Raw genomic sequence first — 25472 nt, forward strand, 5'->3', positions numbered from 1 at the left:
TGAGTTCCAGGACACCCAGGGTTACATGGAGAAACCTTGTCTCGAAAAAACAAAAACAAACAAACAAACAAAGACAGAAAGAAAAAAGCAAGCACTCAGTAGGTAGGTAGATAGATAGATAGATAGATAGATAGATAGATAGATAGATAGATAAATGAATGAATGAATAAATAAATAGTGCTATGTCAAAAGGGCTCAGGACGGTTTAGGAATAGATTAGTCAGTAAAACTACTTGCTGTGAAAGCACAAGAACCTGAATTCAATCCCAAGAATTCACATTAAACATACATGTGTGTACAAATACATATACGTTATGTACATATATGTGTGTATATATGTTCATGGTGGCTCACACTTGTAATCCTAATAGTGGAGAGGTGGAAGCCCACAGATCCTGGGGTCCACTGGGCAGCCAACCTTGCCTACTTCTCAAGTTTCAGGACAAGAGAACCTATAAAAAACAGGGAGTGGGACAAACACCCAGGGAATGACACTGGAGACTGTTCTCCACGTGAATGCATACACACGTGCCCTCTGCACGTGCATCCACATACAGATGAATACAGAGAGAGAGAGAGAGAGAGAGAGAGAGAGAGAGAGAGAGAGAGAGAGAGAGAGAGAAGAGAGAGAGAGACAGGAGCCCTATTGCCAAAACTGGAAAGCTTTGATGAACAAAATCATCAACGTTATAATAAAAATAATGAAATGAGTATCTGACAGTAACTTGATATAAATAAGTGGAAGAACTTGGGAGGCAGAGGCAGGCGGATCTATGTGAGTTCGAAGCCAGCCTGGGCTACAGAGTAAGTTCCAGCCAGGAAAGGCACAAAGCTACACAGAGAAACCCTGTCTTGGGGGTGGGGGGAGTGGAAGAAGAACAGCTTTCCTTACAGAAGAATTTCCATTAAGAAATGAAGAAGAGGGATAGAGAAATGGCTCAGTGGTTAAGAGCACCACTGCTCTTCCAGAGGACCTGAGTTCAATTCCCAGCAACCACATGATGGCTCTCATAACCATCTATAAAAGGATATGATGCCCTCTTCTGGCATGCAGAACACTCATATATAAATAAATTCTAAAAAAAAAAAAAAAAAGAAGAAGAAGAAGAAGAAGAAGAAAAAGAAATACGGAAGCTATACACCATACTTGATCTTGGCCAAAAGGCAATGAATAAAGGAAATAGAAAATCACCAAAAGAACTGAACCAAGGTTCACTAGTAGATGCCAAAATACCGAACAAAGATATAACACTACATTGCATGAAGTTGCAGTCTGCTCCAAGACAACACCTATTATTAATCATAAGGAGAAAATGGGTAACCATACAGGGGTGTAAGCAAGAGGTAGTGCCTTAACCAATCAGGCTGAGATCATCAACAGTAAGACTCACACACACACACACACACACACACACACACACACACACTCACACACACATTCAGGTTGAGGAATATTCTACACAAATTATTATCAAGTACTGAAAGACCTTAACCCTTCAGGCTTACACCCCCCAAGCCCCAAGAGAATAAGGAACTAAAAAGAAAACTAGTTCCGAGGGCAACCTGACTCAGCCATTATTCAACCACCCCTGCCACAATGTAACAATGTAAAGAGATCTCTGTTAAGAGATGTGCTGAACTGTGACTGGGATAGTTGCAAGTGTTCCAGGAAGGATCACTGTGACCTTTGTGTAAACTCCACTCCCGCCCTGATACCCCACTTGAGGTTTCGGGAAGAATGTACATACGGACGTGACTGTACCCACTCTGTGATCTTGTGAAACGAAATTGTATGGGAATTGTAATCTATGGCTTTTGTGGGTTTTTCCTTTAAAAGTACCCATGTGATTGCAATTGGTGCGACTCTTGCTCTTTGGAGCTGAGTTTGCCCGACTGTACAGCCGCTTCTTCAATAAACACCTCGTGCTGTTGCATCAACTGGACCGGAGTCTGGGTTCTTGGGGCGCCCACTTGAGACCCTAAACTTTGGGGTCTAACAGTACTTTTCCAAAGTGTCATAGCTATAAAAGCAACAGGACTAAAGAAATGTGATAGACAAAGAAATTAGGAAGGCATAACAAATAAACACAACGGAGAATCTTGGAATGGATCTATAAGTTAATGTCTTAGATCAAGGCTAATTTATTATTTTTGACAATCATACTACCATTATATAAGATATTAACATCAGAAGAAACTGAATGAATAGTACCCAGTTCTGTCCAATTTCTATAAATTTTCTGAATCAAAAGTTACTTAGAAAAAAAAAATGTCATACATTTACAGAGCAGAGTATGGGAAAGGAATGTGGCTTAATGGAAGTGTACCTCCTCGACACGTTCAAAGGGTTCAGGGTTGGAGATTTAGCTCAGTAGTAGAGCACTTGCCAAGCAAGCACAAGGCCCTGGGTTCCGTCATCAACGCCGAAATAAAAGAAAAAAAAAAGCTCTGGGTTCAACCCTCAACACCGAAAACTGGTGAAGGGCAAAGGAGGTCAGGGAAGAGAGTATGACAGCAATGTGTTCATTCACTATTATAGATATGTGACCCAGGCTAGCCTCAAACTTCTGAGCTCAAGAGACCTTCCCGGGCCAGGTGAGGTGTCAGACACCTTTAATCCTAGCACATGGGAGGCAGAGACAGTCTCCGTGAAGTTGGGGCCAGCCTATCTACATAGAGAATTCCAAGCCAGCCAGGGCTACACAGTGAGACTCTCTCCAAAGAAAGAAAAAGAGCAAGAGGGCAGATTATTACAAAGAAATACTGGAACTCTCCCTTTAATCTCTCTCAAGTTCCTGTCTCCAGCCTGCTTTCTCCCACTTCCTGTCACGAGATGAAGCTGCACAAGGCTCTCAACAGAAGTTGAACAAATGCCAACAGCTCTCCAATGTCATGAATAAAAACACGATTTTCTTTTACTCACTGAACCATCTCACTGGCCCAACACTTCTTTACAAATTACCAGTCTCGAGTACCCTGATACAACAAGAGAAAGTGAACTGAATGAACCGAGAGTCACTAGATAAGGCAGTATCTGATCTGGCAATACAAAAACTTAAAAAAAATTATCTCAATCATTCACCCAACTTAATTTAAATCCAACATTTTGGATGGAGAAAGCACCCCGTGCAGATGTGAAGAAAGCCAATGAAAGCAAATACTGAAAGCAATGTTCCCTACATGGTCATCTAAGGCATTCTTGAATTCCTCTCATCATCATCCTTTGCCAAATCCTACAAATGCGTAACATAAAAATGTTCCCAATTAAAGGTAAGCATGTAGCTGGGCATGGCAGCACATGCCTTTATTTCCAGTACTTGGGAGGCAGCAGATGTCTGTGAGTTTGAGGCAACCCAGTCTACATGGTAAGCACTAGGGCAGCCAGAGCTATATAGTAAAACCCTGTCTTTAAAAAAAAAAAAAAAAGATACAAAATGTTTCCAGTTACATGTAAATAAAAAAGCACAGATGAAAAACAAAAGTTATTTAATAAAACAAATATTATATAAATCAAGTTACTACATTTAAATCACAAAATGTGGGATGGGGATCATCTTTTTTAAGATGATTTAAAAAACTCATTATATAAGTAAAAATTAAAATTGTTTTGCTAATTTGGGCTTATAGAATAAATGAACTAAAAAAAATTCTTTTTTTTGTTTGTTTGTTTTTTTTGTTGTTGTTATTGTTTTTGTTTTTCGAGACAGGGTTTCTCTGTGTCACCCTGGCTGTCCTGGATCTCTCACTCTGTAGACCAGGCTGGCCTCTAACTCAGTGAGAACTACCTGCTTCTGCTTCCCGGGTGCTGGGATTAAAGGCGTGCACCACCACTGACCAGCTCCTTTTAGTATAATTAAAAATATACTGTAAAACTTTAATCAGCATTTTAGGAAAACTCCCAGCACTCAAGAGGCAGAGGCAGGTGGTTCACTGGGTATTTGAGGCCAGCCTGGTCTACAGAGCTAGTTCCAGGACATCCCGGACTGTTACACATAGAAACCCTATCTTGAAAAAAAAAAAAAAAAAAAAACCATTATATATATATATATATATATATATATATATATATATATATGTATGTATGTAATTTCAAAGATGATAAACACATTAACACATACCTCCTGTAAATCAGCTGGTGATGACTTTTTTCTTTTTCCCTCTGTGACAATTTCTACAAAAACCAAAGACATAATAAAAATCATTATTTAACATCTAAATGACATAATTTAATGAACAGAATCTTTTCATATCTATCCCTTATTTAAAATTAAAATACACTGATGTTTTACAGACACTAAAGGGCTGTGCCTAAAGACCTAAAAGTTTGTCATGTGTCGGTGTTACAGACTGTCCCCAATGTCTCCAGTAAGCCAATGCTTGAGGACAATTTAAAAAGAAAGAACCAGTCCAGCAGTGGTGGGGCCTGTCTTTAATCTTAGCACTCTGGAAGCAGAGGCTGTGGGTCTCTATAAATTGGGAGGCCAGCCTGGTCTACAAAGAAGTTCCAGGACAGCCAGAGGAGCATCATAGAGAAATCCGGTCTTAAAAAAAACCAAAAAAGAAAGGACTAAACAGAAATTTCTTTATAAGAGCCTCATACCCATGGTAGAATCAGATGACTGGGCAAATCCTCATGATGGAGGGCAGAGGTGAGATGATCTAGAAGCAGGCATTGTCCTACAAAAGCACTTCCTTCCAGTTGTATCTCATGCACACATGCTGCACAAATGGGAGTGCCTTCCCTCTTTACTCAGCAACCTTTTCCAGACTTCATGTGGGTTTTCCTTGTATGAATTCTCTCATTCAATCACAAATATTTACTTAATGGCTACCATGTGCTCCTCATACTGAGAAGTATGGTGGTATTTTATTTGTACTGAAATGTGATTTTAATTGTATGTTAATAAATAAAGTTGCCCGGGGGTCAGAGCTATTAGAGCCATAGCAAGAGTGTGACGGTGGTGGCGCACACCTTTAATCCCAGCGCTTGGTAGACAGAGCTAGGCAGATCTCTGTGTGTTCAGGGATACAGCCAGCATTGGAGACATACGCCTTTAAGACCTGGAGGGCTGTACTTACAGGCAGTGATGAGGCAGTCATGTGTTTGGGTTTATAACCAATGAGAAGGCAGAACAGAAAGACTATGTAAAGACATACACACAGGAAGTAGCTCTCTTTTGGGGAGGTAGGAGCACCGCAGGAAGGGTAAGGTTTTAGCTCTGAGCTCTGACCTCTTGGCTTTCTCTTTTATACTGGTTCTGTGTTTCTTATTTAATAAGACGGTTGGTTACATCTACAGATAAGCAATGAATATAAATAACACTGAGCAAATCAGACACCATCCAAGATTTCTTAGCAATTATAACCACAGTATAGAGGAACACACCTGCAATCCTAGCACTCAGTAGAAAGAGACAGATGGATCTCATTGAGTTCAAGGTTAGCCTGGTGATCTACATAGCAAGTTCCAAGGTAGCCAAGGCTAATGGTGAGATCCTGTTCAAAAATACTGTAACCTACTGAATTACATAGCAGATTTCATAATAAAAATAAATGGTAGTATACACATGCACATGTAACACCAAGTCATCTACTTGTGGTTTATTACTATAGTTCAGTAAGAAATGGATGATTTTTGCCAATAAATAATAGTGAAGCAATTTTTTGTGTTTGTATGTTTGAGTACATGTATGTGGACATGTGGGGTGTTTGCATGCATGTGTGCAGGTTGCATACATCCTTGCATACGTGGGGAAAACAGGAGGACATCAGGTGCCCTGTTTATCGCTCTCTGCCTTATTTCTTTCAAGCTAGGTCTCTCACCAGACCTGGAATGGGGCCAGCAGCCAGTGAGCCCAATCTTCCAGTCTCTATCCACAATTTCAGCCTACGCTAGGCTTTCTATGATGATATTGGAGATTTGAACTAAAATCCTTATGTTTACTTAGTAAGCATCACCCCAGACCCAGGGAAGCAATGTGATGACCAAATAGAACTTAAAAAACAAACCTTGACCCCTATACCTCATACCACATACAAAAACTAATTTCAAATGGACCATATCTTTAAATGTCAAAGATAAAGCAAGGTTTATACAATAAAAACTAGAATATCTTCATAACCTTGGAGGAGTCAAAGATTTCTCAAGTAGGATACAAGTATTACCATAAATTAAAAGATCAATAAAGTGGACTTTATCTAAATTAAAAATTCAGTTTAGCTGAACTCATCATTATGCCAGTAGAGAGCAAAGTCTCATACTAGAACATAAATTCTAATCCATTATCTATCAAAGAACTCATAACCAGTGGACATACGGAACTCCCTGGGCTGAGGTATGTACTTGTGGTAGAACACATGCTTAGCAAGCCAGGGGAAGGCAAGAGAGAAGAAAGGGAGAAAAAGGAATAAATACAATACAATTCAATCTTTAAATTGGACAAAGGCCTTGAGTAAGCATACACGCATACACATACACACACACACACACACACACACACAAAATCAAGACACAACCATTAAGGAAATGACAGCTAAATAACAATGAAATTCATAGCCCTTGCAATAAGTAAAATTTAAAAGACTAACATTACCAAATATTGGTGAGAGGATAATACTCTGCCGGTACAAGTTAAACGAGTGTATCGGCTTTGCCAGTGTCTGTTAGATATTTACCTGTCTGCACTCAGTACCTAACAATTATACTTCTAGATAAATAACCAAAAGAAATGAGAATGTTCACACTTTCTTTATCCTTAATAACCAAAAACTAGAAATAACCAAAATTATCTGCCACTAGTAATGTATAAACATATTTGTACCAAGGAAAGCTGTAAAGTAATAAAAGACAATGAATTACTTCTAAGCACCATATGGATACATCTCACAGACATTCTGTTCCACGGAAATCAGATGCACAACTGTGAAACTTGAAAGTTAAAATAAATCTATGATAATACAATTTGAACAACAGAGGGTATAGAGGACAAAAGGAGGCCGGGCGTTGGTGGCACACGCCTTTAGTCCCAGCACTCGGGAGGCAGAGGCAGGCGGATCTCTGTGAGTTCGAGGCCAGCCTGGGCTACCAAGTGAGCTCCAGGAAAGGCACAAAGCTACACAGAGAAACCCTGTCTCGAAAAAACCAAAGAAAAAAAGAAAGAAAAAAAAAAGGAATAATAACTTGGAAGGGTGCAAGTTAAGTCTGATAAGATGTTAATAGTGTTCTGTACCTACACGGTGCCTATACAAGTAAAGACATGCAAATACAAAGAATCTTGTAACTAAAGCTTTATCCCTACAGACCAGCTTTCATAGTGCTGGAAGAGGCTGTGCTCACTACTGGAAAAGGAAAGGAATCAATAACCATACCTACCAATCAGCTCTGTGAGCTAAGTAATGTCTAGCCTGACAAGACATGCCCACTGGTATAACAGTGACAGGAATGCCATGGGAACAACTTTCTGATTGGATTTAAGGGCCTCTCCACAAGATGGAACCCGTACGTGGACACCGTTATCTGTGCCTAGAACCTGAGGTCAGACAGTTCACAGGACCCAGGGGAGAACCTACTATAATTATTTTGCTAAAGGGACATAGTAGTAAACCACTCCTGACTTGTCATTACACTCATGGAAAGGACATCTCTCAGTCCTCATTATAGAAGCTTCTATTTGCAGTAGATGGTGATTAACACAGAGCCCCACAACTGGTCAAGGTACAGAGAAAACAACCCATGCAAGTGCAAGCCAGACACAAATCCCAGCATGGAAGAGAGAGGTGATCAGTAAGTCACATTCCTAGCTGAGGAACTAGTGACAACTGATAGTTGATGGGAGAGGGAAGGTCAGTTTTCTTTAAAGGTGTGACCAGTGGTAGGGGGAGGGCCCCACACCCAAGACTATTTGGGCAACACCAAAGGTACTCCATGGACAAAGGAAGAGGGGCAGCAGAAAAAAAATTATGTGGGTAGAGATGGGCCCAAGAGGAGGTAGAAGGCTGGAGGACAACTTTGTGAAGCCTATCTTTAAGTGGACTCAAGATTGACCAAGGTCTCTTGGCTTGCATGATGTGGTGGTACACACCTTTAATACCAGCACTCGGGAGGCAGATCTCTGTGAGTTCAAGGCCAGCCTCATCTACACAGCTAGGACAGCCAGAACAACATAGTGAGACCTGTCTCAAAATAACAACAAAAACTCCGAAATACAAAGAGGAGGAATCAGCTCTGGTTTTGTTCGTTTTATTCTGGGTGTAAGAGTGTTTTGCCTACATATATGTCTAAATACCATGTGTACGCCCGGTGCCTAAGAAGGCCAAAAGAGGGCTTCAGATCCCCTGGAACTAGAGTCACAGACAGTTGTGAGCTGCCATGTGGATGCTGGAAATCAAATCCAGGTCCCCTGGATGAGCAGCCAGTCCTCTTGACTGAGACATCTCTCCAGCCTTTCTTTCTTTCTTTCTTTTTTGGTAGGGGGGTGGTTGTTGTTTTGATTTGGGGTTTTTTCTTTTTTTTTTCCACAATGCAGTGGGAGGGTAATTACTATTTAAAACAATCCATATTTTCAAAATGACTAGAGCAGTACCTAATTCCCAACATGTAAAAATGGCTAATCTTTGAAAAGAAAAAAGTTACTTGATAACTATATCATACACATGTATCGAATCAGCATCATGCCCCTGTATAGACATACTAATGTCACAATATAAAATAAAACTTCCATACACTCAGCATCTTCCCTCACCCAGATCTGTGACTGTTACTTACAGCTCAAGTCTAACAGGTCCTAGAACTCTCATTCTTGATTCATAGCTTTCCTCTACCATCATTGTGACCCACTAAATCCTCCTGAATCAACACACTCAAAAACGATGAATTAATCTCTTGCCTCCTCTGAACTACACACCTCTATTTCAACTTTCATGGTCAGAATTAAGGTAAAAAGTTTCACCCAACCTTTTGATTTTGGTTTTTTTGAGATGGGGTCTATCATTTTGCCCTGGCTGCCTGGAACTATGTGGCCCATGGTGGCCTAGAACTCAGAGATCCACCTGCCTCTGCCTCCCAAGTGCTGGGATTACAGGCGTTAGCCAACACAACCAGCTTCACCCATTTTCTTGAACTGTTGAACCAATTTGAATTGTTCAATTTGTTGAACCTCTCATTCAACTCGCTGTCCTTTGGCCCCCCCAACTTTCCCACTCCCTTTGAAGCCACATCCTGTCATATCACTTTACCCAAAGTAAAACTAAACTTATTTTTCTCCAAGTACTTACCCCAACCACTGCACACTCATTTTTTTTTCTTTTCTTTTTTTTTTTTCCTTTTCAAGACAGGGCTTCCCTGTGTAGCCCTGGTTGTCCTAGAACTCACTCTGTAGACCAGGCTAGTCGGAAACTCAAGAGATCTGCCTGCCTCTGCCTCCCAAGCACTGGGATTAAAGGCATGTGCCACCACACCCAGCTGCAAACTCACATTTTAAAACTCTGAAATTACTTACTTCCTTTATTAATCCCTATATGACCTATTTTTGAGCTCAGATTATTATAAAAAACCCTTTTTCATCATACCTATTTCACAGCAAGCCATGACTACAGTATCATTAGCTTCTCAAATTCTATCTATATTCATCTTCAATCCATTTTCCCCATGTCATCAGTTCTATTCCATTCCCTGACTCTAGCACCTACCTTATCCTATTAACTGGCTTGCCTGATTTACATTACACACACACACACACACACACACACACACACACACACACACACACAGCTTACCTGATATGTCTTTAGCCATTTTCCTCTCTACTGACTCCTCCCCTACTCCCTTCCCGATCAGTCTTTATATTCTTTTCCTTTCAATCCTTTGTTTCTCTACTCCAGCTTGTCCCTTGTCTAAAACAAGTACATGCTTAGCAAGGCCTGTGAGGGTCTGAGGTCAGGACTTGGGGGAGCTGCTGCTCTCCAGATCCTGAGAACTCAGCTCTTCCCTCCTGGAAGGGCTGCAGTTATCAGTCCCAGAGCCACTGAGCACTTGTCTGGGATGCACTTGAGATTTCCTGTGTTCTCTTTGTGAAAAATTGCTTGATTGGCTTCTTGCTGACTTCATCCCGTTGTGTGATAATTTCCTGTTGACTCTGTCCCATTTTTCCCTACAAACTGTACATAAGATGCTATACTTCTTAATAACCTGGCTTGGCATAAGACATAGGCAAGACCTTCTGACCCTAGCTTTCCGCTCTTTATCTTCTCATCCCCTGGTTTATCCCCACTGAGAGACTGTCACTAAAGAACAACTTGCTGGTCCAGGTCACACTACACTTCCAACACTGCGAAGCAGACATCACCTGGACCAACTGATGCACATGGTACACTAACCCCTTGAGATGGACGTGAAGAAGAAATCAGGAAGCACTCGGCTACTTTTTCACGTATTTATTTGGGGGAGGGAGGTCATACATAGTCCAGTGCTCAGGTGGAGGTCAGAGAACAGTGATCAGTAGTTGTCTCTCTCCCGCCACCATATGAATCCACATGTCAGTCTTGGCAGCAGGCATCGCTGCCCACTGAACCATCCCACCAGTCCTCAGCCACTTTATTTTTTATATTTGTAAACGAAACAGAATTACATCAGTTTCTCCCCCTCCTATCCCCACTTCAGCCCTTCTCTGCTACCCTCACCTGAAAGCCACTTCTTCTTTTCTGAAAGCCACTTTCTTAATGAGCCACAGTGTACAGGAGCACACAAAGAGTTTCAAAATCCCGAAGGCTTTTGTCTTGTTTTAAATCCAACTTATCTGGTTTTTAGCCATGGAAAATTTTTCCAAAGTAGGGCTAATTAATGTGTAATGGCGGTGAAAGGAGATGAAGCTGTAGATGCTGCACTGAGAGCCCAGATTTTTAATCCTGACCCTGTTTCTAACACCAGTTCTCACTAACAGACGCTTAGGGTTCCTAAATCCCAGTTCCACCTATAAATCAGAAATAATAAGTCACTTGTAAGAGCTTTTGAAATGATTAAAGTCTGTGAAGTTCTTAGTATAGTCAGGCCACGGGTGCAGACAGCGACGGCGCAGTCCACCAGCCTCATCTTCAGGCACTTGCCAACTAGATCTCAGACCCAGCTGAAGCTCGTGAGCAAGTGAGTATGAAGACCGTATTGGATCACTAGTTCCCCTGAGCACACGAGCCTCAGGGGATGCCGCAGAGATTCGAATAGAGTACTACTACTCTGCTACAAAGTGTTTCCAGGGGCTGAAGAGATGGCTCAGCGGTTAAGAGCACTGACTGCTCTTCCAGAGGTCCTGAGTTCAATTCCCAGCAACTACATGGTGGCTCACAACCATCTATAATGGTATCTGATGCCTTCTTCTGGCCTGCAGGCATACAGGCAGATAGAGCACTCATACACAAAATAAATAAATAGACATAAATCAAAACAAGAATATTTTAAGACTGAGAATGGTGGCATGTCTTTAATCCAAATACTCAGGAGCCAGAGGCCGGCAGATCTCTGAATTTGAGGCCAGCCTGCTCTACACAGCAAGTTCCAGGACAGCATATTTTTGTTAATATACATGTGAAAAATCAAAAATCTTATTAAGCAACATTTTTTAATGTTCACATTATATAACTAGAGGCATCCTGGGAAAACAAAGGCTAGAAAACATTAAATCTCTGAATTGGTCTGATTACACACTACTCTACAGAATGAACATTTCCAAAGGGAAGTCATGAGAAAAAATTTTCCAGTGACATAAAATAGCAACGTCTTTTATGAATCTGAGGTCTTAATCTCAAAATTCACTCAAAAAGAGCTTTCTCAGAGGTATAGCTAACATAAATACCAGCGCGTTTTCCAATTAGCAACTTTGTACCCTCAAAATTCTCTTTCCAAAAGCATATACATCAAATAAACTATATAATAAATCAATATAACCAGGTGAAGGGGGTAGATTTTACCTATGAAAAAAAGGGGGCTAATAACTCAATATAACACACTAACACATGCAAATGTAATAAGCCAACATGAAACATATTTATTGAGTAGAAAATGCATTGAACTGAGGTTATGATTATGACTAAAGTTCTGCAAAAAAAAAAAAAAAAAAAAAAACTCCCAAATGATACTAGGCATTGCATTTTTATTTTTCTTTCTTTTGTTTTTGTTTTTGAAGCAGGGTTTCTCTGTATAGTCTTGGCTGGCATGGAAATCTCTCTGTAGACCAGACTGGCCTCGAGCTCATAGAGACCTGCCTGACTCTCTCCTCAGTGCTGGGATTAAAGGCCAGGGGCACCACTGACCAAATGATACTAGATACTGCATTTTTCTAGGATGTCAATTTTACTTGAACACAGAGATCAGGAATCTTTTTTTCTTCAAGACAGGGTTTCTCTGTGTAGTTTTGCACCTTTTCTGGAACTCACTTTGGAAACCAGGCTGGCCTCGAACTCACAGAGATTTGCCTGCCTCTGCCTCCGGAGTGCAGGGATTAAAGGTGTGCGCCACCACCGCCTGTTGGGGATCAGGAATCTTAAAAACTGATTCGTGGAGACATGCATACAAAAACACCTTTTATGTCTTGCATAATTATACTTTCAAAGGCCAAGAACAGCTAGTATCTTTCAAATACACAGAGGAAAAAGCTAAGCATAGTGGCAGACACCTACAACCCGAGCCCTGGGGAAGACTGAGACAGGAGACTGAGCTCCAAAGCTGCATGGTGACAACCACCCCTCCAAAACACAGACAAAAATACTGATAAGATCGATTGCATATGAAGAGATCTCTCGATTTCGATTCTGTTAAGCCAAGTCCTCAGAGATCTGTGCTCACCTCCTTCCATTCTCCAGTAAAAGTTTTACACACACATTGCCACTGGGCATACATAAATAGATTTGGAACTGTTAACACTAGCTCTACAAAAATGAACACTTAAATAATAAATTTTTAAACGGGCTGGGCTGAACCAGCCAGTGGTGGCTCACACTTTTAATCCTAGCACTCTGGAAGGGATAGATAGGCAGGCAGATCTCAGAGGATCTGGGAGTCCTAGGCCAGCCTCCTCTACAGAGCAAGTTCCAGGACAGCCAGACCTACACAGATAGACACTGTCTGGAAAACTAAAGAAAAAATAAAAATTGGGGGCTCCTGAGCTGGCCTGTAACCCCAACATTCGGGGGTGAGGAGTGGGTGGGGGACTCCGAATTTGATGCCATCTTGAGTTACACAGGGAGACCCTTTCTCAACAAAAAAGGGGGGGAAAATCAATGAATCCATCGATGTTATTCTACATACTAGACTGCATTTCTAAGCACACGGGACTTGACTCAAGGACTTAAGAGGTGCACTTAACAGATGACGTGCATAACAATAACTTGACTGGGCGGAGCTCTACATCAGTTTTACACAAAACTTAAGAGGATCTTGAGTTTCAAGCCTTGAAATAATTACAAAAAAAAAAAAAAAAAAAAAAATGTGCTGAGACTAAACACAACAAAAGCCCGGCTTCGAATCCTTTGACTTTCGAATCACTTTTGGAAGATGCAGGAGGCTGGAAAACAAAAATGCTATTAAACGAGAGCCTGTTCGGACGAAAAGGGGACACCAGGCACATTGACTTGGAGGACCCGCGGGGCGATCGGCAAGCCCCGCCTTCCTTTCCGTGCAGCCGCTCCTACCTGCCAGGGGAATAGGGGGGGGTAGTGGAGCGGGGGGGAGGGCAAGCCGGCCAGGCAAGAATTCAAAGGCACGGAGGAAAGTGAGATCGAGCGAGCGCGGAGTAGGTGGAAGCGAAAGTGAACGCGGGTGGAATTACGAGGAAGGCGTGGCAGGTCCGCGGCTAGCCTGGACCAGGGAAGATCGGGGCGCCGGGAGACAACCCCGGAGAGTGTCCCGGGAGGAGGGAGCACACCGCGGGGGTGCAGAAGGGGCAGGCGGCAGCCGAGGCTCCTCCGACGGCGCGGGCCCCGGAGCTCTCCATTACGCGCGCCCCCGCCGCTCCCTCCCTCCCTCTCTCCCTCCCTCCCCTCGCTCGCTCGCTCGCTCCCCACCGCGCCTCGGAGCCGCCGCCAAGCCGCGCAGGTAGCACGGGCCGCCGGGGCCCTCGCGCAAGCCCTCCTCACCGGCCGAAGATCGCCGACGCCCAGGCCTGGCCCGCTCCATCGCCTCCTCCTCCGGCTCCTCCCGTCGCACTTCCAGGCGCTGTCACCTCAGGACCCCTCGGGCTGGGGAAGGGAGGGGGGGGAGGGGAGAGAGAAAGCCAGAAGTGAGATGTCGCGCCTGCGCACCAGCGGCCGCCTCCCTCCGACCGGAAGTCCCTTGCCCCGCCCACCTCTGCCCGGGGTAGCACTTCCCGGGCCTTGTTTTCCCGGAGGGCTGCCGCCCCGAGGAGCGCCTTCGCCTTCGCAGTGGGGGAATTGTCACCCACAGTGTCGCTAAGGGAAGGCGAGGCTCGGTGTACGATTTTTTTTTTTTTTGTTTTGTTTTTTGTTTTTTCGAGACAGGGATTCTCTGTGTAGCTTTGCGCCTTTCCTGGAACTCACTCTGTAGACCAGGCTGGCCTCGAACTCACCGAGATCCGCCCGTCTCTGCCTCCCGAGTGCTGGGATCAAAGACTTGCGCCACCACCGCCCGGTTTGGTGTACGATTTTTTTTTTTTTTTTAACCTGTTGACCTTAAAGTTGAGGTCGGCAGAAATGAAATATGCCGAGTAATGAAATATGCCGAGTTCCTCCGGTTAGCGCCTCTCACAAAGTGGCCCCAGAAGTAGAGAAGTCGCTCCGTGGTTATTTCCAGCTATTTTGTGCTCCAGAAGCCTACTCGCACTTAGAACAGGAACAGCAAAATGTAGTTGTTCTTATTATTGTTTGATGTAAGAGATAATCAAGCCTGGCGGTGGTGGCGCATGCCTTTAATCCCAGCACTCGGGAGGCAGAGGCAGGCGGATCTCTGAGTTCGAGGCCAACCTGGGCTACCAAGTGAGTTCCAGGAAAGGCGCAAAGCTACACAGAGAAACCCTTCTCTGTCTCGGGGGGAAAAAAAGAGAGAGAGAGAGAGAGAGAGAGAGAGAGAGAGAGAGAGAGAGAATCAAATAGGAGTCTTTTCTCTCAAAAGCTGTAAAACTTGTGTTTAGGACTGTTAGGCCAGAGGAAGTCCGTATGTCTAGAAATAACAGTGCTGGCCCAGCAGTTAGATAGATTTCTGGCAGTTAGATAAAAGCCAGCATTCCTCCGAGTCATTTCCCTTGCCTGGCAGATGGGGCTTACAGCTGTCCATTGATATAGATGTGTGTGTGTGTGTCTGTGGCTGAATATCAAGTCCATGCTAGCCTACAGCACAGTCCCTATTCAGAAGTATGCTAAGCCCCCAGGCTGTCCCGGAGCACCACTCTTTATAACACCAAGGCCTCCCCCCTGCCTGCTATCTGTTGCTATCTCACTGTCTCTCCACTGTTCTCTCACTTCTCACAGATAGCCCTGGCCATGTCCAGACCACTTCTTTTTTTTTCTCAGCTCTGGACTCTTCCAGGTGCTTCTGGATATTTCCTTCCTTATCCACAATTTAAAAAAAAAAAAAAAAAAAATTATCGTCAAGCACCCATGTCAGTTACTATTCCCTATACAAGAGCAAGGAATTTAAATCTTTTTTTTTTTTCTTTCCCACCTTGTAAGACTTTTAGACAAATGCTTTAATCTTCCCGCCCAGTTGAAGTCAGAAATGGTATGGTATTTCAGGAGGCTGATGGCAGGAGGCTGTGCCTCCCCTCCCCCCTCTTCATTTCCTGTGCGCCAATTCTTTTCAGAATAGCCGCTAGACTTAAGACTGTGAGGTCAGCCCCCAACCAATGGGAAAAGACACAGGTGACCACCTGAGTTAGAATAGAGATCAAACCCACTTCCTGTCTCAACGGGTGTGCTCTTGATGAAGACTCAAGTTTGCCCAGCCACTTCAGTTAGCATGGGTGCCTGCCTCTTTGTTTGCCACGCTGAACCTGTTTCTAGCATTTGAGAGCGGTCTCAGTGTGCAGCTCTGGGTGGCCTGGAACTGATGGAAATACTCCTGCCTCTAGAGAGCTGGGATTAAAGATGCGTGGCACCGGGCCTGGCCAGAAATTTTAAAACAAAAACCACCCAATGACGAGTATTTGTATTTGTGCATTAAGTATTTGTGATGGATAATTTCATGTCAACTTGACTAGAGTTATCTGAAAGGAGGGAACCTCAACTGAGAAATTGCCTCCAATAAGATCAGGCTGTATTCCTGGCGGTGGTGGCGCACGCCTTTAATCCCAGCACTCGGGAGGCAGGGGCAGGTGGATCTCTGTGAGTTCGAGGCCAGACTGGTCTACAGAGTGAGTTCCAGGAAAGGCTCCAAAGCTATGAAGAAACCCTGTCTCAAGAAAATAAAAAAAAAAAAGATCCAGCAGTAAACAGTAGTAAGCAGCTCTCAACCGCCTCTGCATCAGCTCCTGCCTCCAGGTTCCTGCCTTGTTCTGAGTTCCTGTTCTGACTTCCTTGATGCTGATCAATGATAAGGAAGTGTAAGCCAAATAAACCCTTTCTTCCCCCAATTGCTTTGGTCATGGTGTTCACAACAATAGAAACCCTAAAACAGCCAGGTGGTGGTGGCACACGCCTTTAATCCCAGCACTCGGGAGGCAGAGCCAGGCAGATCTCTGTGAGCAAGATCCAGCACAGGCACCAAACCTACACAGAGAAACCCTGTCTCAAAAGAACAAAAACAACAACAACAACAACAACAACAAAAAGTCTCTAGATAATTCTTGACTCATTAACATGTCTAGATTCGGAGATATCAAGAGTCCAAAGTAAAGGAGATAGTTGAAGAATAAAGACAGTGTTGTGCCCAGATCGTGACCCCCAGAGAGATCACCGAGGATGAGCGTACCAGAATGCAAAAGCAAGGTTTAATTCTGCTACAAGTCATGACAGGGAACTCATCTCAAGCATTCACTGGCCTTAGGGCAGTGAGGCAGGGAGGAGTTCCTCTTTCTTGGGGAAGTTAGTTTTTATAGGCAAAACCCATAAAATTTCTTAGAGGGGAGGGGGTTAGTACGGGTCCATCCTTGATTGGTCCAGTTTTTCCCGAGCCTGGACTTTGTCTTATTTTACCTTATCTGTTTGCCCTGTCAGGAGTTTTACAACTCATCTCCGGGGTCTGGTCATGGAGAGGGGCATCTCGTAGTTAATCAGTTACCACCAGACATCCTGACTTTATTCTTTTGAAAACACCTGTCTTTACCCTCTCCAGGAAGGGGGAATTGACTCATTTTTAAGATATCTCGGGCTGGAGAGATGGCTCAGAGGTTAAGAGCACTGACTGCTCTTCCAGAGGTCCTGCAACCACATGGTGGCTCACAACCATCTATAATGAGATCTGGTGCCCTCTTCTGGCCTGTAGACATACATGCTGGCAGAGCATTGTATACATAATAAATAAATCTTTTTTTTAAAAAAAAAAAGATATCTCTTTTCTCAGCTCTTTTGGGTTTCTGGGGAAACTGTGTCTGGGTCTTTTATCTACAGTGTTGAGATTAAAGGCATGTGCCATCATATTTCCATCCCATTTGGTTTTGAGACAGGATCTCTATAGCCCAAATTGGCCTGTGTTATGCCCAGATCGTGTCCCCAAAGCCACCACTGGAGACTTTAGGTACAAAATGCAAAAGCAAGGTGTATGCTAAGTTTACAAGCAGGAAGGCAGCAGGGAGGTTGGAAAGAGAGCTCCCCTTTCTTTGTGAGGCTAGTTCTTAAAGGCACAGACCATATAATTCATTTCAACCCGCCTCCCTTTTTTAGTCTTTTGGTCGAATATCCTGACTCTGTGTTTTTCAAAGTCCCTGTAGCAGATACAGCCACCTGGGGAAAAGGGGTCTAAGTTCTTATCTACACTTAGGAATCCTGGTTTAAGCTTCTCTTTGTCTGTAGGGGATAGAGTGGAGGGTTTTACTAAGGTTTCACAGACAGATGCCAGGCTCTCTTCCTGATTTTTTTGTTTTTGTTTTAAAGATTTATTTATTTATTATATATACAGTGTTCTGTCTGCATATATGGCTGCAGGCCAGAAGAGGGCACCAGATCTCATTACAGATGGTTGTGAACCACTATGTGGTTGCTGGGAATGAACTCAGGACCTCTGGAAGAGCAGCCAGTGCTCTTAACCACTGAGCCATCTCTCCAGCCCCCCCCTTCCTGGTTTTTTAGTTACCCTCTGGGCCCAATTAAGAAGTTAATGCTTTCTAGCAGTTTTGAAGTGCCTGCTACAGTCCAAGCCAACTTGTAGTCTACTTTCTATCTTTATAAATGTGTCAGCTCTAGAGCCAAGTCCTTTTTGACTAGTTTATATCATCTGACATAATGTTATCAAGGTCCATTCATGTCATATTATATATTAGAAGGTTATTTATTTTTATGATTGGAAAATACTAGAGCTCCAACTCTGAACTCTTTACAGATTGTTTAGGTTGTGTAAGACTCATTCAGTACTATAGGAATTTGAGTTTGGATTTGTTAAAGTAGCTAGAAAACATTAGTAGGTCTGGAGGCCATTGATGAAGGACCCTAATAGGATTTCTGTAACCTTGATAATAGGTTTCTCCACCAATGCAATAAGCCAGATCAAGCCAAATTGAAGAAATATAACAACAGGTTTATTTGAGCAAAACAACTTCCGGTTGGGTGTGAAGGTCTAGACTTGACACCTCCAAGCTTCAGCTGCTGACTACACTGCTCCAGACAACTAAGAGCTCTGGACTTGCCAAAAGCTGACGTGGACCAGCCCAGCCAACGTGATTGTTCCCTGTCTCTACTGGGTCAGAGAGACACATGCTTCTGACAGATACCCCTTTGACCAGCCTTTCAACCTTTTCGGGGCCCTGACAACAGTGCCCCAGTGCCAGCTCAAAGCAGTTCCAGAAGAGAATATGTCATCCCATGTTCCCTGTTCAGAAAAGGCTGAAATACTGGGTCAAAAGGAAACTCCTTGGCATAGAGGCAAGATGGCCAACTATAACGCTCATTGACATTCTAGGAAAATAGGTTCAGAGTTGTCAATTGATAAGTTTATTAACTGAAATGGTTCTGTGTGGGGCATACATGGGCTGCAAAGAGGGTGCCGAGAAAAATTCAGATAAATAGAGCTTAAGCTTTAAGGTGTTTACGCAGAGAGTGGATACAAACGGTGAGAAAGAAAGTTAGCTCAAGTTATTTATGCTAAGATAAGATACTAAAAACCAAGAGATAGTGTCAGGACATAAACAACTTGTAATATGGCCCTTGAAGATATCTAGATAATTCTGCTAAGCAGTCCAGATAATCCTGTTCAGCCGGGTTATGGTTCCCAGCCAAAAGTCTAACCCAATGGTTTCAAATGTGGTTTCACACCCAAAGTCTAGACCCATAGTTTCAAAAAACACCTTGTCCCATATCCCTCCTACCCAATCCCAAGTTGCCAGTTCCCGGCTTGTGGTTTTTCCCTATAAAAACTCTCTATACCTGGGCTCGTGACCACTGCCACATTTCCTTCCATCTGCCGTGCGATGGCCCAGGTTGAACCTGAATAAAAGGACCCTTATGTGCTTGCACCAGAAACTGGCTCCTTGGTGGTCTCTGGGAGTTTCGAGAAATGGGTACAACATGAGTTCTCAAGTCCCAGAGATTGAGGCTTTAGAAGACAAACTAAAGCAAGGAGCTTATATAGGTTGTAGGTGAGGGGGTGATGATGTGTCCCCCACAAGCTGGGCTTTTTGGTGCCTTCTCTTTGTTGGAGAATCTCTGAGAGGGCACAGTTTGGAAAGAGAGAGACAAGAATGGGGCCTTCTGGATCAAGCAGGAGTGAGCTGGCGGTTTCAACCTAACAGACCCCTTCATCATAATTCACTTTGGACCCCACCTTCCATTTATCTGGTAATACTAGAAAGCAAAGCATCACAATTGTTCCTCTATGAGAGTCAAAGTTACATTTTAAGTTTTAATTACTATCCCTTAGAGATCCATAAAACAAAATGCCTCTGATCTGCAAGCCCCTAGCCCAAGGACAGATAGTTCCTGAAATGCTGGAGACTATTTTTTATGGGACATAACAAGCCACATGTTTTCACTCCCCTAAACAAGTTTGTTTGACCCGTCTGTACCAGATGTGCTTGAACACTTGTGGAGGGGAGGTTCACAGGGAGGAAATACGTCAGGATATATATTTATCCCTGATTGGACCTGATGGGAAATACTTAAGCTGCTGCAAACCACGACTCAGGACCAGCAACAATTCCTCAGGAACCTGGGTATGGACCTGGCCAGACCCCATTCATCTGGCCAGTATTTAATTAAAGCTTGCTTCAAGTTTGGCTTTAAATTGTGGAGATGATCTTATTCTCAACTGGTGGGATTAACACCTCAAGATTTGAATGTCATATGAAAAAGTAAAGGAACCATGGTTTTATTGAAGCCTCCTGCTCAAAAGAGTGGATTTTGACTTCTACCTCTGCAGCCCTGGGAAGATATGTGTTATTCTTTTTTAAAAACAAACAAACAAAAAAAAAAAAAAAAACATCCATTTATTTATTTAGGGTGTTCATTGAAGTGAGGTGATGGAGCCCTCCTGCCCTAATGTTACTCTGACTCCATTTGGTGTCTGCTCAGGCATGCTTTCAGCCTCAGCCTCCAGCCCCCGATAACTGTATCCACATTGGTAAGGCATTGGAGGTTTCCTTTATCCCTACCATGGCCCAGATGTGTAACCAAGATAGCTGCTGAATGTATAACCAAAATAACTGCCATGTCCTGACAAAAACATCTTAGAAGATTCCCCTGACCTATACCTTACAGGATGCCATTGTGGGTTTTGTGGTTTAGGCCTTTATGAACCACTGCACCTCGGCTGCTTTGGTGCCAGGAGTTCTTTGTGGCAAGAGCCTGCTCTCGGCCGGCCAGTGGCTTAAATAAAGGACTCTTATTTGGCATTATAAGACTGCTGCTCTGTAACCTTTTCGGCTGGACTATAGCAACCTGTGTGTTTATGTGTGTGCGTATAAACTGTCCAGTGGTCATTTATCTTATTCTGATATGTGTGTGTGTGTGTGTGTGTGTGTGTGTGTGTGTGTGTGTGTGTGTGTTGGGATTTAAGCTTGAGCCACCAGGTTTGGTAATTAGTGCCTTGACATTTAGCCACTGACTGGCCCAAGACATGACATTCTAATCTGCCCTAAAGTGTATCAGTTACTATTACAGCAGTTCTTAACCTGTGGGTTGTGACCCCTTTGTAGGCGTTGAACTACCCTTTCACAGGGATCACCTAAGACCATCTGCATGTCAGATATTTACATTATGATTCATAGCAGTAGTAAAATTATAGTTTTGAAGCAGCAACAAAAATAATTTTATGGCTGGGGTCACCACAACATGAGGAACTGTATTAAAGGTTACAGGATTAGGAAGGGTGAGAACCACTGTGTTATTGTCTCCTCCCTTAAGAGTTAATCCAAAAAAAAAAAAAAAAGAGTTAATTCAACTTCCTAAATTTAGGAATAAAACTAACAAGAGAAGTAGATGAGGTGCCCTTAGAACACTGAAAGACTGGGCAAGAGGGCCATATGTTCAAGGTTAGCCTCAAAACAAGAGGGAGGGAGAAGGGAGGGAAGGAAGGAGGGAGGGGGAGAGGCAGAGAACACAAGAACTACAAAACATCGTAGAAAGATGAGTAACCTGGGCTGGCAAGATGGCTCAGTGAGTGAAGGTATCTGCTGCCAAGTCTGATGACCAGAGTTCTACCCCAGGAACCACACGGTAAGGGAGAACTTACTTGTGAAAGCTGCCCTCTGACCTACACATACACACACACACACACACACACACACACACACACACATACACCATGTCACACTTTGATCACACACATACATACAAATGCACAATAATTGGATAAAGAAATAAAATGAATAAATGAATGTGATTTAAAAAAAGAGAGAGAGAGAGTTAATCCAACTTCCACCCTAGATCATGGCCCAGTTAATCCATAACCTTGAGGAGAAGGCCCTGGTGCTGGTGAATGTTGCTGTAATTTAACTGAAACCTCAGTTGGCTACATTTTGGCACTGCACTGAGGTTGAGCTGGTTGCCCGGACCTCTACTGAGCTCCTTATGGCTGGCTCTTCAGAGCATGAAAAAAAAAAAAAATCCAAAATGCTAAAACAGACAGCTTCAAACAGCTTGCAGTTAAGGAAGCTGTGCTGAGTGGTTGGCTGGCCACTGAGGTGTGGATGTGGTTTTATATCAGAAAGGTCACAGGCAAACGTGGCATCGTTGGCTACAATGTTTGAAAAACAATCATTCACATCTGATTTCATTTGACTTCCTGTTTGAATGTGTTGGACCACGTGAATTGAGACTGGTATCTGAATAAAATAAGAGCTAATTAATAAGAATAATATTGACATAGGAGCTGAAGAGATAGCTCTGTGGTTAAAGGCATCCCTTGCCCTGGCAGAAGATCTCGGTTTGGTTCCTAATGCCCACATTGTTAGTTATTTGGCGGCGCTCTTACCCTGCGAGGAAATGTCACGAAACACGACAGAATCCACTAACAAGAGTTTTATTAAGATATGAGAGAGAGACAGGTGTGCTCAGGCCTGCAGAAAGACACGTGCATAAGGAGAGAAGCCGGGGAATATGGTGCCGGCTTATCAAGGCTGGGCTGCACATGCGTACACAGACTCATGTGGCTACGCCACGCATGTGCAGAGATCACATGGTTGCGCTGTGCGGTTTACACAACCATGTAAAGCCACGGGTCCTGGTCACTCGAGATGTTTTGACCTGGAAATGCCTATTTTGACCTGGAACTGGCTAGGTGGAAGTGTCTAGGTCTGCCGGGCATGCCCAACCGTGGGGGCATGTTGTGAATCTATCACACATGACAGCTCATAAATGGTTAACTCCATTGCCAGGAGATCTGACTTCCTTGACCTCCTGCGTTCATGTAGTGGACATAAAACTCACATAGGCTAACACACATCCACATAAATAAGATAAGTAAATCCATCATAAAGGGAGTTTAAACAACAGGGTCTGTCAATCATCTGGACAGGAGACCACCCCCTCGGAAGAGCTGACTCAACTGAAGACATGTTAAGGATGTGAGAGGAATAATTATTCCCTTAATGAGATGATGTACTCACACTCCAGGGACCCCTCCTTCAGTGAGGTTGTTTGCAGATCTTCACAGCTAAACCTCGCTGTCTTTCTGAGTCCTAATTCATAAAGCATAACTTTTCCTTTTCTTCAAAAAGTCTAAGCATGCTTTCCTCAACAATATGACTTTTCCACTGTTTCTCTGAAGACTTCCTGCTCCCACTCCTTTCCACCATGCTTGCTATCCTTTATCTCTAAATCCATCAAAGTTGACCTCTGTGTCTTCCTAACTCCTGACAGATGCTGGGATTCTCAGCTTACCTGCCCTGTTCTTTTTCTCTCAAATGCTAATAAAATGGTCCTTAAACTTCCTTCTGGGGTCCTTTTAAACTTTTAAGGTAAATTTTGCATTACGGGGCTGGAGAGATGGGTCAGCGGTTAGGAGCACTGGCTGCTCTTCTAGAGGTCCTGAGTTCAATTCCCAGCAACCACATGGTGGCTCACAACCATCCATAATGAGGTCTGCCCTCTTCTGGCCTGCAGTCAATGCAGGCAGAACACTATAGATTAAAAAAAAAAAAAATTTTAATTGCATTGCATTTGTGTGTGTGTGTGTGTGTGTGTGTGTGTGTGTGTGTGTGTGTGTGTGTATGTACACGAGGGCCACAGTGCCAAAGTGAAGAACAGAGAACACCTTGGGAATCAGTGCTCTCCTTCCACCGTGGGGTCCCTGAGATCAAGCTCAAGCTGTTCAAGCAGCAGCAAGTGCCTTTATGTCTCAGCCATTTTGCTAGCTCCCTTTTAAAATTCTTGTATGGATGAGACTGCACTGAGAAAAGGAAATCCTGATACATCTGTAAAAGCTTCTCCATTCCTGTTTAGATAGGATCTTTCTTCAAATGGGGTCTTTGGGTCATGTTGCTGCTGTTTTGGAATCACTGGCTTCAGTCCCTTGGTTTTTCTTCTCAGATTTCAAATTCAAACTTGGTTTCTCTGTGGTATGAGGAACATGCCTATAATCCTAACACTTGGGAGTTGGAGATAGGAGGACCCAATGTTCAAGGTCATCTTCAGCATTATGCAGAGAACTCACTCACCTAAAGGGGATCTCTGAACAAAATAATAAGTCAATAAACATAAAATTTTTATAGCATCCATTCAAATACATTCCAAGGCCTCTAAATACTTGGAATACAGGATATAGATAGCAGTTTTGGCCTGCATGCATAACAAGGCAAACAAAGCCCTCAAAGTGAGGTCTCAGGAAGAACCCTTCATCTCCTTTAGGGCGGGGTCTCACTATGCATCCTTGGCTAGCAAGGAAAACACTATGTATGTAATTGAGTCTGACCTCAGATTCACAGAGATCTACCTGTCTCTGCCTCCTGAGTGCTGTGATTAAAGGCAGAGCCTATTTGCTGCCGTGCCCAACTTATTTGCTATCTTAAACCTTGTGCATAATTGGTCAGGCATATGATTAAAATCAAATACATTATGAGAAATGTGCATTAGTGAAATAGTTACACAACTTAATCTGTCAGTCAAAATGGAGAACCAGAGTCATCAAGATGGCTCACTGGAGCCGGGCGATGGTGGCGCACGCCTTTAATCCCAGCACTCGGGAGGCAGAGCCAGGCGGATCTCTGTGAGTTCGAGGCCAGCCTGGGCTACCAAGTGAGTTCCAGGAAAGGCACAAAGCTACACAGAGAAACCCTGTCTCGAAAAACAAACAAAAACAAAAACAAAAACAAAAAAAACAAGATGGCTCACTGGACAGCAAAATGGTGTCACACTCATGCACATACTATACATACAGACAAGATAAATAAAATGAAACAAAATAATTAACTAGAGAACTACTCATACTATGCCCTAATAACCAAACTCCTTCTTCTCTTAAATCCCACTAAAAGATGTTACCAAGCCTGACAGCCTGAGTTCCATCCCCAGAACCCAAACAGTGTAAAGAGAGAACTGATTTCTGAACGCCTTTCTCTGACTTCCACACAAGTGCTGTGGTGTGTGTGTGTGTGTGTGTGTGTGTGTGTGTGTGTGTTCCTTACTGCTTATATCTGCTTGAGGACATGCATATGCCCTCCACAATCAATCAACCAACCAACCAATCAATGTAACACACACACACACACACACACACACACACACACACACCACACACACACACACACACACACACACACACGGGGGGGGGGGTTGTTTGTTTGTTTGTCGAGACAGGATTTTTCTGTGTAGCCCTGGCTGTGGGTCACTCTGTAGATCAGGATGGCCTAGAACTCACAGAGATCCTCCTGCCTCCTGCGTGCTGGGATTAA

At 43.4% G+C, this 25472-nt stretch overlaps 1 protein-coding gene and 1 pseudogene across 6 annotated transcripts in view; one reads left to right on the forward strand and one right to left on the reverse strand.

The window, feature by feature from the left end:
* Senp7 (SUMO specific peptidase 7) overlaps window positions 1–14300 on the reverse strand; it is a 108284-nt gene extending 93984 nt beyond the window's left edge. For 4 of the 6 annotated variants that reach the window (XM_028867510.2, XM_028867514.2, XM_028867513.2 and 1 more), the window contains exons 1-2: window positions 14122–14299; window positions 4119–4171 (exon numbers count right to left, since the gene is read on the reverse strand). In XM_028867510.2, the coding sequence (XP_028723343.1) occupies window positions 4119–4171; window positions 14122–14161 (93 nt within the window). In that variant the 5' untranslated portion in view covers window positions 14162–14299. Of the gene's footprint in view, window positions 1–4118; window positions 4172–14121 lie in introns of all 6 variants that reach the window. The other 2 variants (XM_028867509.2, XM_037209709.1) reach the window with 2 other exon arrangements.
* A 7711-nt stretch (window positions 14301–22011) lies between these two features.
* LOC114691961 lies at window positions 22012–22331 on the forward strand (annotated as a pseudogene).
* The last annotated feature ends 3141 nt before the right edge of the window (window positions 22332–25472 follow it).

This window comes from Peromyscus leucopus, chromosome 12, assembly GCF_004664715.2.
Source record: "Peromyscus leucopus breed LL Stock chromosome 12, UCI_PerLeu_2.1, whole genome shotgun sequence".
NCBI classification, from domain to species: Eukaryota; Metazoa; Chordata; class Mammalia; order Rodentia; family Cricetidae; genus Peromyscus; species Peromyscus leucopus.